The 15,322-nt window shown below is 47.1% G+C and overlaps 3 protein-coding genes across 4 annotated transcripts in view; 2 read left to right on the top strand and 1 right to left on the bottom strand.

Annotated features, from left to right (window-relative positions):
- Positions 1 to 9,977, bottom strand: part of LOC108099157 (eukaryotic translation initiation factor 5B) — a 33,471-nt gene extending 23,494 nt beyond the window's left edge. The window contains exons 1-5 of the mRNA XM_017202502.2: positions 9,648 to 9,977; positions 9,086 to 9,502; positions 7,879 to 9,020; positions 6,237 to 7,659; positions 6,046 to 6,178 (exon numbers count right to left, since the gene is read on the bottom strand). Coding sequence (XP_017057991.1) covers positions 6,046 to 6,178; positions 6,237 to 7,659; positions 7,879 to 9,020; positions 9,086 to 9,156 — 2,769 coding nt within the window. The 5' untranslated portion in view covers positions 9,157 to 9,502; positions 9,648 to 9,977. The remainder of the gene's footprint in view (positions 1 to 6,045; positions 6,179 to 6,236; positions 7,660 to 7,878; positions 9,021 to 9,085; positions 9,503 to 9,647) is intronic.
- A 183-nt stretch (positions 9,978 to 10,160) lies between these two features.
- LOC122319881 lies at positions 10,161 to 11,160 on the top strand. Of its 2 annotated transcripts, none has more exons than XM_043207691.1 (3): positions 10,161 to 10,296; positions 10,407 to 10,534; positions 10,981 to 11,160. In XM_043207691.1, the coding sequence occupies exons 2-3, from the start codon at positions 10,439 to 10,441 to the stop codon at positions 11,158 to 11,160; spliced, it is 276 nt and encodes a 91-aa protein (XP_043063626.1). In that variant the 5' UTR covers positions 10,161 to 10,296; positions 10,407 to 10,438. The 2 variants fall into 2 exon arrangements, with proteins under 2 accessions (XP_043063626.1, XP_043063627.1); XM_043207692.1 differs by having other exon boundaries at positions 10,161 to 10,307.
- Positions 11,161 to 11,190: 30 nt separating this feature from the next.
- On the top strand, positions 11,191 to 15,226 carry LOC108099140 (probable RNA helicase armi). The gene is made up of 6 exons (XM_017202480.2): positions 11,191 to 11,640; positions 11,717 to 12,145; positions 12,208 to 12,810; positions 12,869 to 13,831; positions 13,896 to 14,699; positions 14,755 to 15,226. Exons 1-6 carry the CDS (start codon positions 11,191 to 11,193, stop codon positions 15,049 to 15,051), a joined length of 3,546 nt encoding a protein of 1,181 aa, XP_017057969.1. The 3' UTR covers positions 15,052 to 15,226.
- Positions 15,227 to 15,322: the final 96 nt, after the last annotated feature.

Raw genomic sequence — 15,322 nt, 5'->3', positions numbered from 1 at the left:
CCACTCGATCTAGCCAGTTTTTATGCCTTCAATATTTCCCAAGATATTTGCGTGGCATTTTGTTTTTCGCTCATTAATTGCGTAGTTCCTTTGCCGTGTTGAAACGTAATTTAATCAGCATAAGAATAAAGAATTTGTTGATTAAAATAGAGGATTTTTGTTTAAATTATACTTCCAGATATTCAGAAAAGCCACTATCAGAAGAACTCCTAAACTTGCAAGTAGAAACTTAACCATTTTCCTAACCAAATACATATAACATCTTCCCAAAAAATAAGAAACTGACCAGTTTGGCTAATTATCTCCACACCTGCTGCGCTGCAGCATTGATGTCCACCCAGTCGCAAATGCTGGCCAAGAGTGGCTAATTATCTTAACTGCCGCTACTGCAGCAGAGCTTCTGCCGCAAGTGGGCGAAATCCGCAATTCGCAACCGTTGGCAGTGGATTCGCATAGTTTTGAATAGTTCGCGTTCGCGTTTTGCATTTCGCATTTCGCATGCAAACCTGCAAATGCGGTGCCAAATGGCGGCCCCAAACGGACGACAAGTCGCCGAGCATGACGAGCTGTATTTGCGAAACTTTCTGTTGTTTACTTTTAATTAAAATGCATGTGGGAATCAAATTACGTCGGCCGTACACATTTGCGGCTGACTGCGACTGCGACTGCGAGCGGATCTGCCCACCTGGCCCACCTACCAAATCCAAATCCGAATCTGTACCTGAATCTGAATCTGAATCCGAATGCGAATCCAAAACCAAAACTAAAACCAAATCCAAAGCCAGCAACAACAAGTGGCACACAATTATGGCAAAGGCAACCGCAGCGCAATGAATGCATAGGAATAGCTGATGGCTACATAATTACATTCTCGCCCAAATGCAGCAATGGAGCATCTGGTGGAGAAAGAGGGAGATATATCCCCCCACCCATCAGTTTATCTGAAGGGAAGGAGATTGGAGCAGGTCAACAGGTTGAGTTGGAGTTGCCAACTTCTGGTTCAGGATGCAAACAAACTATTTATCAAAACCTAATTAATACAAATACTCTCTTCTGTTCAGTTCAGATTTTCAAGAGGTGTTGAATATTTATTATTAATTTTTTTAAATATTACAGAATAGCCTACAAATTTGCCATCACTGGTGGCCGTTCAAAAATGAAGAAGACCTCCACCGTCTAGCAATTGTTCGAGTGCGCAATTTTTTCATTCATGAAAAATGCAGTGAGGAAAAGCCAGCGAGACAAAAAGAGTTGCGGGACACATTGTTGTGCAAAGAAAATACAGGTACAGGTAAGGCACTCGCTCGAGTGTGTGGATTGCAAAATGAGTGAATGAACACGAACAGAGCCACGTTGCCACGTTGCGGGTGCCCGGTGCCCGGGCAGCGAATTCAGGCTGTTCGTTCGTTGTATAAGCCAAATGGCAGCCAACCAACTTGGAGAGCTGCACACCGCCTTTTTATGAATGGCAGCCGGCAGCACCGCTGCATTTGGCCGTTGATGGTGATGGTGATGGTTGATGGCTACGAGGGGCAAATGTTAATGAAGCCACCGCTGCAGAATCAACGGCAATCAGACAGTGATGGTAGGAAATTGGGTGGGAGTTTCTGTTTTTTACAAACTCAAAAATATTTAAAATATCGGTAAGGTAACAATATATTATCCTTTCAATAAAATTCAACTAAAATATAAAACATATTTTACCATTCATCATCAACACCACAACTTCCCATCACTGCGAACGGCTAAAGAAATTGCGGGCCAAATGCATAACGGTGTTTGCAATGGCCAAAAGAGAGGGACAGAGCGATGGAGAGTGGTAGCAGCCGTTCATTCATGTTGTCTTTGGCTCGGTTTTTCCGGCAGGCGATCATAAAAATGTGCAGCCAACGGACCATAAATCTGGCGAAAACATTTTCCATGACGTAACCGAGGAATGTCTGTTGACTGGAGGCGGAAAAATGCATTTTAACATGGATTTTATCGGCTCTGTTATTTGGCCCAAAGAATGGATATGTTTAGTTGCATGTTTTCCAAAGAACGCCAACGCCTAATAAGCTGACAATTTATGGGTTTTTATATTTATTTTTAAGACCCAGCTGACTCACATTAAGTAATTGAATGCATACTTATAAAAACAAAAATACTTGTTGTTTCTATTGAATATGAAGAAGGAGGTGATCTACCTACATTATTTTAAGGGGAATATTTTCGAAAAGTATTTAAAGACGCTTGGGGGTAAAAATAAGGTGGAATGGGCCAATGGTTAATCGTGATTGTGACGCACACTCTCCGCAAAACACATGGCCACCGAAAGCTGGGCAACAAGTGCAATCAATTTTATGAATGAATCAAAAAGGCGGCAGTGATCGGTAGGTCTTGCTTTACTTGCTGTTTGTTGTTTGTTGTTATTGCTTCTACAGATACGCCCTGCTGAGCGGAGGGAAGAAGGGGCGGGGCTGGGGGTTTAATTTATCGAAATGTGTAGCAAATGTTTATTTGATCAATGAAATGAATTATTGTACGAGCATCTGTGCCAGTGTGTGCGAGTGTTTTCGTGTCCCTGTACAAACAAGCTGAAATGTTTACCAATGAATGAAATGGCAAATAACAACTACGAGTATAGCCACAACTTCCATAAATGCAGTTCAATATGTGGGACGCAATTAAAAACGAAAATTAAATATAGGCGGGAGAGCAGCACACTTGTAATTGATTTGTTTTCCATACAATTCATTGTTCCCGGCGTGTGCTCTTTTTGGAAGCCAACTTATTGTTCGTTTTGCTGCGTTATTGTCAATTAATTAAATGCAAAAACACCCAATCAAATGATGTATGAGTCTGACCAAATTAAAGAGGCGAACAACTCAATCAAAAAACAGGGGGAGTTCATGCAAGAAAACATGTTTACAGATACCAATGTGATGTAAATCTATCCTAACCATTTAAAGGTTGTTCTGCCTCTTCAAATCAAAATCGATGGATTTATTTTACACCTCGGGTGACGGAAAGGGTTCAGATCGCCTGAATACCAATTAATGGAACGGTGCAAGCGAAAGATTGATTGGCAATCGCCAATCAACGCAACCTGCGACGTGTCAGAAATTAATGGGCTAAGCGAGACAAAACTTTTGAGCGGTTTCTGGTTTTTTTTTTCTCGAACGGCAGCCGCGGCCAGCGGCACTCAAATGACAATTTCCGGCCGTCAGTTTGGCAGTGCCAATAAATTGGCAACCCTGCTCGTATTTCAACGGCCACGCAAGAAAAAAGCTAAGGCAAAAAGCAAAAGCAATGGCAAATAGCAAAGGCACCGAATCCAAAAGGCCGCCATCACATGTGGGTGCCTAGAAAAATGACTCTGGCGGCGATAACCATAAAGTTTTATGGCAGTTTACATAGCATTAGTCGGTCCAAAAAAAGGTAGAGCCGAGCTTCGCAGCGTCTGTGAATGCTGCTAGCCAGTTACTAAATTTGGCTTAAACGAAGGCGAAACTTGTTACGTAGCCGGCCGGTGGTCGATGGTCGGCCCACATGGCCAGCCAGCATCTCTGGCTCAAATCATGAATGAACATAGCCCCCAGCAGAAGTCCGTCACTCTGTCACTCTGTCCGTTCGTCACTCACTCACTCAGTCAGTCAGTCAGTCAGTCAGTCAGTCAGTCAGTCAAGTGAGCTGGCCATAATTGATTTTCGAAACGAGCGCACTAAACATGACGGCGACAAATTTTTCGTCTAAAATGTGACAAAATCGGAAAAAGAGCAAAAACCGACGACACCATATCGAAGAAACCGACAAAAAGTCGTGGCCATATGGACAACATGTGCATGCGACTGCAGAAATTGTTAATTCATTCATTAAGAGTCCAAGTGGTCGTCCAAAAAGCGAAAACGAAACCGAATCTAATGGGCGCGACTCAGAAAGCGACTTGGAAATTATTTCAGTGGGCCGCAGAGACAAAAGGAAGCTCAGATGGTTGAACTTTGATAGGAGCGGAGTTTTCTGGGGAGGGGATTGAAAGAGTTTTCAATTAGCTAAAATCTTGGAAAAACCATTTGGCTTTTTAGTTGCTTTACTAAAATAAAGTTACGTGTTTCAATCTACTTTTGTTTCTACTTCCATTAAACCACATTAGAAGTCTTTTAAAAGCAGAGCTCTGTCTTAGACTTGATCAATATATTTTTATATATATCTGAGAGATCCACTTGAGAGACGACCCCCTTGTGGCTTGGAACGTCCCTGGCCTGGTCTCATCATTCAGTCAGTCAACCAGTCAGTCATTCAGCCAGTCAGTCGCTCGTTCATTCGGCTCACAACCACGCGCCCTGTGGCTGCATTTGGTGGCTAATTTGCATAGCTTTTCAGCCCGGTGTGCTTTGCATTGCGTTGGCGTTTCGGCCCGATCGTATTGGATCGTATAGGAACCTTTGGGCCTGGGAAAGTGTTGCGGCCTGCCGATGATAATGATGGCCACGCGGAGATGATGATGACACTGTGGGAAACCTTAGCAAATGTGGGCTGCTGCCGCTAATGAGCTTGTAGTGTCAGCAGAAACAGAAACGAAACAGAAACAGACTCGGAAAAAAACGCAAATTGTGTGTGGGGCAACGAAAAAGAGTTTGCTCGAAAATAGAAAATTGCTGAAACAACAGAACGCTCAAATGTCGGGGTCTTGGATCAAATGGCCCATATGCGCTCGTCTGTTGATTGTTTTGTTCACTTTATCCGCGCTTCCGTTGCAACATTTCCGCAGCTGAGGCCAGCTAAAAAAAAAAGAGTATCAAATGAAACGAGGAGGCGAGTGCTTCTGATTATCTAATTGCCATTAAAAACACACGCCAAGCAAACCCGATTAACTCACTCATTTAAGGCGTGCGAAATTGATTGGCGCAAGCGCTGCTAGAAAATAAATATTTGCTAAATTGGAATTTGAGTTGTCATATCCGCTGCGGCCATGTACACCAGTATGCTATATACACCGCCGGAATATGCCAGAGTACGCAGATACCGCCGCCGCGAGTGCGTATCTACATGGTGTATATAGAGCGGCCAGTATTTTTAGTTGGGTGTTCAATCTTCTCGAGACTGGGGGGCAGACAGCGCACTGAAATGGTTACAGTGCGTGTTCAGTTGGCTGGGCGCCCGCCATTCGGCTTCTTTCGGCATGATTCATCCCAGCGATCTTCATCATCGCCATCATCAGCATCGTTTTGCTGGCTAGAACGGCCTCTGGGCTCATCTGCATCTTACAAAAATACGCGTTTTTATGTTTACGGCGCAGTCCGCCAGACAGGAGCAGAAATCCCACGTCCCAAGGCCCCCGCCTCCTCACGCACTCATAATTCCCCATCCGAAATAGTTTTTGGCCAGCGCAGAATTTACAACTTTGTCGCCGCACCGAATTCAATTCGCCAGATATCGGATATTAGCCAAGAAAATCGCAAATTTTCCAAACTGCGTACTAGTCTTTTCCTAGGTCTTTCGCTTGGAGATATTTTGTTTATAGTCGGACTATACGAGCTGTTAGAAATATCCCGCCATGGGCCGAAATAAATAATGTGTACATAAATTGCAGAGCTCACCTATTAAAAGGTTATCTCTCCCTCCGATCTTGGGATCTATGTGGTTGGCCCGAAAATATTCTTTCGGCTAATTGTCTAAACAAACGGTGCGAAATTATGTTAGCGCATCGTCCGAGATCTTTCCCTTGGGGGATTTTCTCTCCCTCGGTTTTCGGTTGTTATTCATTTCGGACTTGTTGCACTTGCTGGGGCACGTGTGTTCTATAATTTGCAACGCATAAAGGTACTTGAATTTGCTTTTATCTGGTTTTTTTTAATTGCAGAAAATGTTTCTGAATATTGACAGCTATTTAACATTTCTTTTACAACTATTCTTCTTTCTAAAATATTCGCTTGAACAAGACCATTTTTTCTCCCCACTTGCGAATATTAACTTTCGCCCAAGAGTATGCAATAATTATTGAAAACCACTCGCTGTTAAGACCTTTGGTCTTTCTACGAAAAAAGAATTTCTGATTTCACTCACCGGAATTTTAGATGTGCGCAGGAACTCGAGAAGAGCCTCCAACGAACCCAGCGTGGAGGCCTGGACATGAACGCCCGTCTGGGCCAGTTTAATGTGGCTAAGAGCACTCTTCAGCTCCCGGGCGACTTCATCCCTAAAAAACCCAAAAAAAGTTAAGAGCAATCACAGGTAAATTCTAAGATAAAACGCACGTGCAGATCTCGACTTCATCCGGCTTGTGGGCAATCAACAGGTTTATGCCTGCAATGGCCTTCTCCAAGTCCTTGGCGGCGATCTTCACACCCTGCGCGGCCTTCACCTCCTTGTACTCCACGTAGGCGTTCTTCACGCGCAACTCCTTCATGGGCTGGGGCATCAGGAGCGAGCGGATCTGGGTGACGATGGGTCCGTCTGTGCCGGCCACGACCATGGTTTGGCCCTCGCGCAGCTTGCCGTTGATCAGAATGGCATCGATGGTGGTTCCCAGGCCCGGCAGAGCCTTGACCTCCAGCACGGTGGCCTGCAGCTCCTCGGAGTACATCAGCCGCTTGGCCAGCATGTTCTGGCAGAAGTCGGCGATCATGAAGAGCAGGTTGCCCATGCCCTCGCCGGTGATCGCACTGGTGGGCACCAGGGAGATGTACGTCTTCGGATCGGTATTCTCGTAGAAGAGGGCTGCGTTCAGTCCCTGCTCGGCGAACTGCAGGATCACCTCCTTGGTGCGCTGCTGGAACTCCAGCTGTGTGTTGCTCGCCTGCTCCTTCAGCACATCCCGCACATCCCGCCTGGCCAGCTGCTTCCAGTCGTACAACCGATCGATCTTGTTGAGGGCCACGATGAACGGGCACTTCTTCTTCTTGAGCAGCTGAATGGACTCGATGGTCTGTGGCTCCAGGCCGTGCATGATGTCCACCACCAGGATGGCAATGTCGCAGAGGGAGGATCCTCGGTTGCGCAGGTTGCTGAAGGACTCGTGGCCAGGTGTGTCGATGATCAGGAGGCCGGGCAGGCGATGCTCGAAGCCAACGGAAGCCTTCACGAACTTGGTCTGCTCCTTGATGGCTTCGATGGGCACATTAGTGGCTCCAATCTGCTGGGTAATGCCTCCCGCCTCGGAGTCCTGCACGTGAGTGCGTCTAAGCTTGTCCAGGATCTTCGTTTTTCCAGTATCCACATGTCCCAACACGCAAACTACTCCCGCTCTGAGTTCATCGGTCGAGCGCTTCTTTTCCGCCTCCTCCTGACGCTTCAGGATTCGGGCCTCCGCGCGGAGTCTTCGCGACTCCGGATCGTTGGCCAGCGCCGTTTCCTTTTCCTGGGAGTCATCGCTATCCTCATCGGAATCGTCGCTGTCATCTTCGTCCTCATCGTCGTCATCATCCTCCGTGTTCTCATCCTCCTCCTCGGCAGCCTCGTTCTTGCCATTGTTGGTGGCCTGCGAAGATTCCTCCTCGGGCTCCGCCTCCGCTTCGCTGTCGGTGGCGTCCCAGCTCTCCTTGACCTCCTCCTCCTCCTCTTTTTGGTCGGCAGCCGCAGAGGCGGCAGCGGCAGCCGCCTGGGCCTCCGCCGCCTTGGCCTCCTCCTCGGCGGCCTCTTCCTTGGGACCCTTCTTTTTGTTCGGACGGATGCGGGTTCCTGGAAGGAAAAAGGGGATAAGAAGCTGTTCTAAAAAAAATAATGAAGAGCAGAAAACTCTCTAGTTGCAACACTTTTGGTTTCCAACACAAAAACAAAAGGGGGAACACTTGCATATTAATTTAAAAAGAAAGTTGAACTATTTGAATAAGACATGTTGCACAAAGTATAACTTTCACTAGCAAGTTCAAATGGTTTTTACATCTTATATCAATTTACCTGGACGCGTGGGTCGCTTCTCGTTGGGATCGGGAATCTCGAGGCCCTGGGCCTTCAGAGACTCCAGCAAAGCTTGTGCCCTGGCCCGATCCTCCTTCTGCTTCTTGGTGAGCAGCTTGCCCTCGGCCTTCAAGCGAGCCTTGCGCTCTGCCTCGCGTTGCTTCTTTTTCTCCTTCCTCTCGGCCTCGAGGCGCACTGCTTCCAGCCGAGCCTCCTCGCGCTCATCCTCCAGGCGGATGCGCTCGGCCTCCTCCCGCTCTAGGCGCTCCTCCTCCTCCTTGCGCTTCTTCAGCTGCTCCTGCATGGCGGCCACCATGGCGGCGGACATTCCCTTCTTCTTGGTGTCCTTTTTCTCCTCTTCGGGCTCGGCCTTCTTGTCCTTCTTTCCCTTCTTCTTGTTCTTGCTGGTCTTCTCATCCTCCTCGCCAGCTTCCGGTTGGATTTCCTCAGGCGCTGGGGGCTCTGGCTCGGGAGCAGGTTTCTCTGCAGGTTTGGCCTTGGGTTCAGTGGCTGCCTTCTGCTTGGCCAAGGCAGCCTCCCTCTTCTGGCGCTCCTTCTTTTCCTTCTTCTTCTGTGCAGCTGATTTCACGGTGCCACCGCCCTCCTCATCCTCACTGGCCTCATCCTCGGCGGCATTTTCCGCCGGTTGAGCTTGCTTGACCTGCTTCTTGTTCTTTTTCTTCTTGGAGAACTCATCGGCCAGTTCTTCGGGGGAGACAACGGTAGTGGCAGGAGCCTCGCCGGCGTACTCCGCCTGGAGTTCGGCCAAAACTCTGTCCAGATCTTCGTCGTCGTCGTCCTTGTTCTTGCGCTTGGCCTTCTTGCCCTTCTTCTCGTTCTTCTGGGGCTTGGCCACCACCTTCTCCTCCTCCTCCGACTGGCTTTCCGGGGCTGCCGGCTCATCCTGGTCGTCGTCGTCCATCAAAAGATCAAAGGCGGACTTCTTGGAGGCCTTGCCTTTGGTGGGCACCTCCTCCTCTTCATCGGAGTCCTCGTTTTTGGCTGCCTTGCCCTTTCCCTTGACACTGAGCTTCTTGACGCCCTTGGTCAGCGCTTGGACATCATCCTGACCAGCTTTGTTGACCTTTGCGGCCTGGTTTTTCTTGTTGTTAAGGCTCACCTGGTCGCTGTCCACATCGGAGCTGTAAAAAACCCCAGACCCATTAGAAAGTTTGCCAAGTTGGCAGGTGGTTTTCGAGAGACTCACATTTCATCCGCCGAGGAACCGCCTTCGACTTTGGTCAGTATCTCTTTCTTGCCCTTTTTAGCTTTAACCATCTTCCCGTTTGCGACTGCAACACGCTCCTCCGCTGGCCAAGAACCAAAAACCCTAGATTATTCACCGCTGAAAGTTCCGCACACGCGACGCTTTGGCAGCCAAAAAAAAACGGAGATGAGGAGGACTTTTCCACTGGGTGCTCCTGATCTTCTGATCCTGACGCTGACGCACTGGCTGCTTCGGCGAGGTCCTGCTCCCTTGGAGTTGAGCAATCAAGGGCTATATTTGGCACGGTGGATTGCCAATTTTCAGTCGGTTAAATAAAACCGTGGAAATTCTGCACACAAACACGTTGGACGAGTGGGTGGACGCAGGGGGATGGCAGTGTGACCGTGTGAGGAATAACTGAAAAAGACAAGATGAGCAATTATCGATAAGATATATACCCTGTAATAGTATGGTGACAGGTATATGTCGTACTATGAAAGTTGGATAAGAGGTGTACAAAATACTGGTTGCAATTAAAAATTTATAAAAACTTGTCACTTACTGACGGTATTATATTGTCTCGCGGCCAGAGTTGCCCGGCGCCGGCGTGCGCTGTTTAGGGTGAACCATTTATATACGTTCCGCCACAGTATTCATCACATGTGTCACTGTAATTTCTTATATTGCCGATTTCCGAATTTGACTGTGAAAAGTTTTTTGCATAATCTTAAAACGTATTAATCACAGGAAAGTCGAAGGATGATTCAACAGCTTTCAATTTCCATGTATTCGTCTCATGTGTGGCGGAAATTTCTTCTTTTGTCGCTTCAATAATTTATATGCGGAATATTTTTAAACATAATTTTAGTTGTTATAAAGTCAAACTATTTTGAAATATTTTCAATAAGAGGTTAATTATGCTCAAATGACATTTATTTGAGGGGTACCCATGATGAATAGCACAATGTTTAAAAATGTATATTACTCTACTTAAGGGTTAACAAAAGTGGGACATTATTGGTATTTTCCTTATAGCTGGAAGGTATTTTACAGCATTTACTCCTGGCCACACAATATCCAAAAGTTCGCGGAAGACGCTTTTTGATGGGATGTTCAGTGTTTAATTTTTAATTTTCAAGTATATAAACTACATATATATTAAAGATTTTTTGGTAAAATCGTCCCTTTAATCATAAAGTTTTAGAACTTTTGTAAGTATTAGGTATATAACAAAAGCCAGCTGTTTAATAACAAAAAGCCGGCTACCAATTGAGGTTTTGAATTTCCAAAACTTAAGCCGATTTTGATTTTTAAACTATAGTTCGACATCTCTGAAGAATTGGTGATTGGACGATGTCCAGCGAAGCATCTGGAAGTATAACTATTAAAGAAGAAGCTTCCACGAGCGGTACGGCTTCCAATATTGCCGCCGAAACCAACGAAACAGAGGTTTGTTGTTGCATTCGTGCTTGACTGTGCGAAAGAGATGAAAGTTAGAATAACAGTAAAATCGTGTAAATTCACTATGGAAGTAAATCACATGTGCGTGACATCCGTTTAAATTACGTCGTATTTACTAAAATATAATATCGGGAATACGGCTTTAAAATTGTGTTTACATATTTAAAAGTTCAATCTGACATATTCAAAACTAATTTAAAAAAAGGATAGGAATTTCACACTACTGAAACGATATTCATTTCTTGCTGGCGTTCTAAAGTGGTGAAATCAATTTGAAAACCCCAATACTTATTTCTTTTTTACATTTAAGCAATAAAAATTGATTAAACATAAACAAGAATTATAGTATGAAAGATCAAAGATCTCAAAGTGTATTCACTTTCTTGGTTCGAGCTCTCAAATGTTTACACTAACGATTGCCCCATAAACTTCAGGCTAAGAAATCGGAGATTGAAGCTGACAAGGCAGAATCGCTGACCGAAGCCGAGGGCGGGAAGGCGGAGGAGACGACGGAGACCCATTTGAAGCGTCTGCAGAATCTGCGCAAGGAATTGGGCTACCTCAGCGAAACCGACTGGATGTACGAGAGTCTCGACAAAAAACCCGCTCAGTAGAAACAGAACCCATACGAAATCTGAACCAAAATGATTTCACTCTATCGCATGCTTTTCCCCAACGCGGATCGGGAGCGTGAGTTTCTCATGGAGCGTGCTGAGCAGGAGAATCGCTTCTTGGATCAAAGAATAATGGAAGAGGAAATTAGGCGGCAGAACGAGGCAAATCCATCGGGTATGGATGAAGCTTTAACCAACCAGACGCGTCAAATTACGCAGAAATTGTCCGCTTTGGACATCAACAAGGATAGCCGCTGCTGTGCTAGAAAAGGAGTGATCACTAGTTTGACCAGCAACAGCGGGGCCATCGACAAAAACCTTTTCTTTGATAGCAAGGCGGCAGAAGGCATCTTTTTGGAGCTGAGCGTCGGCTCTGTCGTCGAATATCTGACCTTTCAGAAGGAGCACGAGGAGGACATCCGGGTGGTCAAGGTGCAGCGCATCGTGGAGCCGAGCTGGGAGGTCCCTAATCAGAACCAGGTGAGGAAATCTCTTCTCTCTTTGAATAGTATATAATGAAATCATAATATAACACAACTGGTTACGATCTTTTCAGATCGATGAAGCTCTGGATAAACTAAAAACCCAGAAAGCCATCCAATTCAACACGGAAATGAGGAGCGTTTTAGGCCTGATTTGCCAGCGCATGGCTTCCTCCATCGACGTGGAGACGGAGTATGGGCAGCTCACCGTCGAACTGGACAACATCGAAATAAACTTCGTACCCCAAACTGGAGATCGCGTGCGCCTGGAGTGCAACATCCAGCTGGACGACGGATACGTCGATAAACAAGGGGAGATTCTGCAGGTGACCAAGGTGTGTCCCACGCGCATCGAAGAAGGTGAGAAGTGCACTGTGGAGCGCGTTTACACGGATCTGCTGATTCTGGGCCCGGAGGTCTATGCCTTAAAAGCGGACGTGCCCACGGGAATGGATCCCCACTTGGGCGACTTTTTGCTCGCCGATCTTATCGAGTGTCAGTATGTGAGTTGCAAAAATACACATTTAATTTGTAGAGCTTCACTAAAAGTATTTAAATTCCTCAGTCCAAATTCACAAGGCGAGCCATTAAGCTTGTTCCGCTGGAAAAGAACTTTGGAGCCACAAAGGTTCAACGCAGTGCAGGCTTGGGATCCTCCAGCCGTGATCAAGCGGTCTCAGTTACCGGGGTAAACCGCTTCATCAGCACGGAGCTCTGGCAAAAGCAGAGTATCTCGTTACAGCTGACCAACAACCTGAGTCGCCAGTTGCGTCTGGAAAGCGTCGTTGTCTCCAACGACAGTGAGTCTCAGTTGAGCTTGCTCGAACCTCTCGAGCCCCGGGACATTGTTAGTGGCGGCAGCTTGACAATGATCTTCGAAATTCATACCCAGTTCATGGGCGAAGCGACCGAGAACTTCGTCCTGAAGTTTGATAGGTTCAAAGTGAATCGGTCTTTCACAGTTATCGTATGCGAAACTAAAGAGGAAGCCGAAGAGGCCGAGAGGCGCTTGGTAGCCGCCGAAAGTCTTTTGGCTCCCGGACGCACGGTGCTTCAGAGATCGAAGTTCTATGCCAACCAAGTTTGGTGCAACCAAAGGGATGTGGTGCCGGGGGAGTACAGTACCACCAAACGCAGATTTGTTTCCCTGCGGTTGGGTTTTTTCGAGGTGAGAATTGATTCGGTTTAGTGAATATATAATTTCATCACTCTTATACTTTTTAAAGGTCCCCGAGAAGTTGCGGCGGATCTATTTAACCGTCGAACGGAAACAGGAAATGTTGGACTCACTGCAGCAGAGTTATCCCTGCGTCACGGAGTCTCTAAACGCTAGTAACTATGTGCAGCGCATGGGCTTGTATCTCCACCTCGAGGAGATAGAGTGCTTCGTGAGTTTCCGCAACTACGACAGAGACCGCGCGCACTTTCTCCGAGATGGGGAGTATCTGGCGCTGCAGATCGAGAATCTGGCCGAGCGTCGTCCCTCGCTGGTCATTGGCGATGTGGTGCGAGCCATAAATCCCTGGGTGGAGCCCAACTCTAAGGATAACAAGTCGTACGAGGGCATTATCCACAAGGTACTCTTCAATCGCGTGCTGCTCAAGTTCAACGCCAGTTTCCAGGGGAAGTACAATGGCGAGGATTACCGGCTGGAGTTTTACTTCTCGCGTTTTGGTTACCGCAAGCAGCACCATGCCGTCTCGCGGATATTGAGCGTCATGGGCGAGCAGTTCCTGTTTCCCAGCAAGGTGACCAAGCGCGAGAACCCCCAGTCGGAGGTCCGAATGGAGGGCGATGATATGTACCTGTATGACTCGAAGCTGCCATGGTACAACGATTCGCTTAATTGCATCCAAAAGCGAGCTGTGTACAATATCCTGCGTGGGGAGGCGGAGGACCTTCCGTACGTGATCTTTGGGCCACCGGGCACTGGAAAGACGGTAACCCTGGTGGAGACCATCCTTCAGTTGGTGAGGAATCTGCCAGGTGCTCGGATCTTGGTGGGGACACCATCAAACAGCGCGGCGGACTTGGTGACCAAGCGACTCATCGAATCCAAAGCTCTGCTCCAGGGAGACTTCATTCGGCTTGTGTCGCACAATCTAGTGGAGAGGGACCTGATTCCGCCCGAACTAATGAGCTATTGTGCCACCATTGATCTCGCTGCTGCGGGCTCCTGCACTGACAGTGTGAGTAGACTTCTTTCTTGTTGTATCCGTAACGTTACAGCATATGTTTACCCTCCTTTTAAAGATGGTTACCACCGAATCCGGACTGAAGCTCCGCTGCCAGATGAAATTCATTGGCACCCACCGAATCACCATCTCGACGTGCGCCACTTTGGGTAACTTCCTGCAGATGGGGTTCCCGCCAGGACATTTTACCCACGCGCTGCTCGATGAGGCGGGTCAGTGCACCGAACCGGAGACAATGGTGCCCATTGTAATGCTCAGCAGGAAACGGTGCCAAGTGGTTTTGGCAGGTGATCCTCGCCAGCTGCAGGCAATTACGCTGAATAGGCTTTCGAGCAATACGTCACTCTGCATGTCCTTTCTGGAACGGTTGCTCGAGCATTCGCCGTATCAAAAAGACCTTCAGAGGTTTCCAGAAAGCTCGGGCTACAATCCCGTGGTGCTGACCAAGTTGTTGTACAACTACCGAGCACTGCCATCCATTATGAGCGTTTACAGCAAGCTGTTCTACGACGACGAACTGATCCCGATGGTTTCTCAGAGCGATTCAAGGGAATCTCAGCTTCTCTCCAAGCTGCGAGTGGTTTTCGAGCCAGAAAAGGATATGCCCCAGGCACATGGCACGTTCTTTTATGGCATCACTGGGGAGAACAGGCAGGAGAACGATTCTCCTTCCTGGTTTAATCCCCACGAGGTGAAGGAGGTGTTCCTCATGACCATCGCCCTGTATCGCGCCAACGTGAGTCCGGAACAGATCGGAATACTCACGCCCTACATGAAGCAGGTGAAGATGCTGCGCAACATGTTCATTGGCACTGATGTGGCCATGCCAAGGATTGGCAGCGTCGAGGAGTTTCAGGGACAGGTGGGTTAATAGTCAAACGAAAAATACCCTCGGTAACCTTCTATCTTGTTTCTAGGAACGCGACATAATGCTGATCTCCACGGTTCGATCCTCGGAATCGATTCTTCGGAATGACTCCAAGCTTTCCCTGGGCTTTGTACGCTCCAAAAAGCGAATGAACGTGGCCATTTCGCGAGCTCGAGCTATGATGATTGTCTTCGGGAACCCCCATCTTCTCGCCGTCGACGACTGCTGGCGCCAACTCATCCTGTTTTGTGCCAACAACAACGCCTATTTTGGTTGTGAGCTGCCAGAATCTATTCAAAATCAAGAGGAAGAAGACCCAATTCGGTTGGAATCTTTTGTGCCTTGACGCAATTGCCTATTAGCCAAACGCCAACCAGACATACTGTATTCTCTGCATTTACAATTTAAGAAACTAAAGTTCCAAATGAATTGGAAAGCAAATTTGATTTTTTTGTGAAGTTTATAAATTTTATTTTTTACTAATTAAATAAAGCCCCTAAAGCACAATTTTACCAAATAAACAGTAGCTTACGACTGGATCATCATCTATTTTGAAAAACAAAACGCATCAGAATTATAGCTAAAGTTAGGTTAGATCATAATCCTTTTTCAGTCTG

This window comes from Drosophila ficusphila, unplaced genomic scaffold, assembly GCF_018152265.1.
Source record: "Drosophila ficusphila isolate 14025-0441.05 unplaced genomic scaffold, ASM1815226v1 contig_286, whole genome shotgun sequence".
NCBI lineage: Eukaryota > Metazoa > Arthropoda > Insecta > Diptera > Drosophilidae > Drosophila > Drosophila ficusphila.
This window is presented reverse-complemented; position numbering and strand designations above follow the sequence as displayed.

Coding starts and splice junctions, on each gene's coding strand:
- LOC122319881 (XM_043207691.1), top strand. CDS start 10,439: ATGTCCAGCGAAGCATCTGGAAGTATAACTATTAAAGAAGAAGCTTCC. Junction 10,535..10,980: donor CCGAAACCAACGAAACAGAG/GTTTGTTGTTGC, acceptor CATAAACTTCAG/GCTAAGAAATCGGAGATTGA.
- LOC108099140 (XM_017202480.2), top strand. CDS start 11,191: ATGATTTCACTCTATCGCATGCTTTTCCCCAACGCGGATCGGGAGCGT. Junction 12,146..12,207: donor ATCTTATCGAGTGTCAGTAT/GTGAGTTGCAAA, acceptor TAAATTCCTCAG/TCCAAATTCACAAGGCGAGC. Junction 13,832..13,895: donor CGGGCTCCTGCACTGACAGT/GTGAGTAGACTT, acceptor CTCCTTTTAAAG/ATGGTTACCACCGAATCCGG.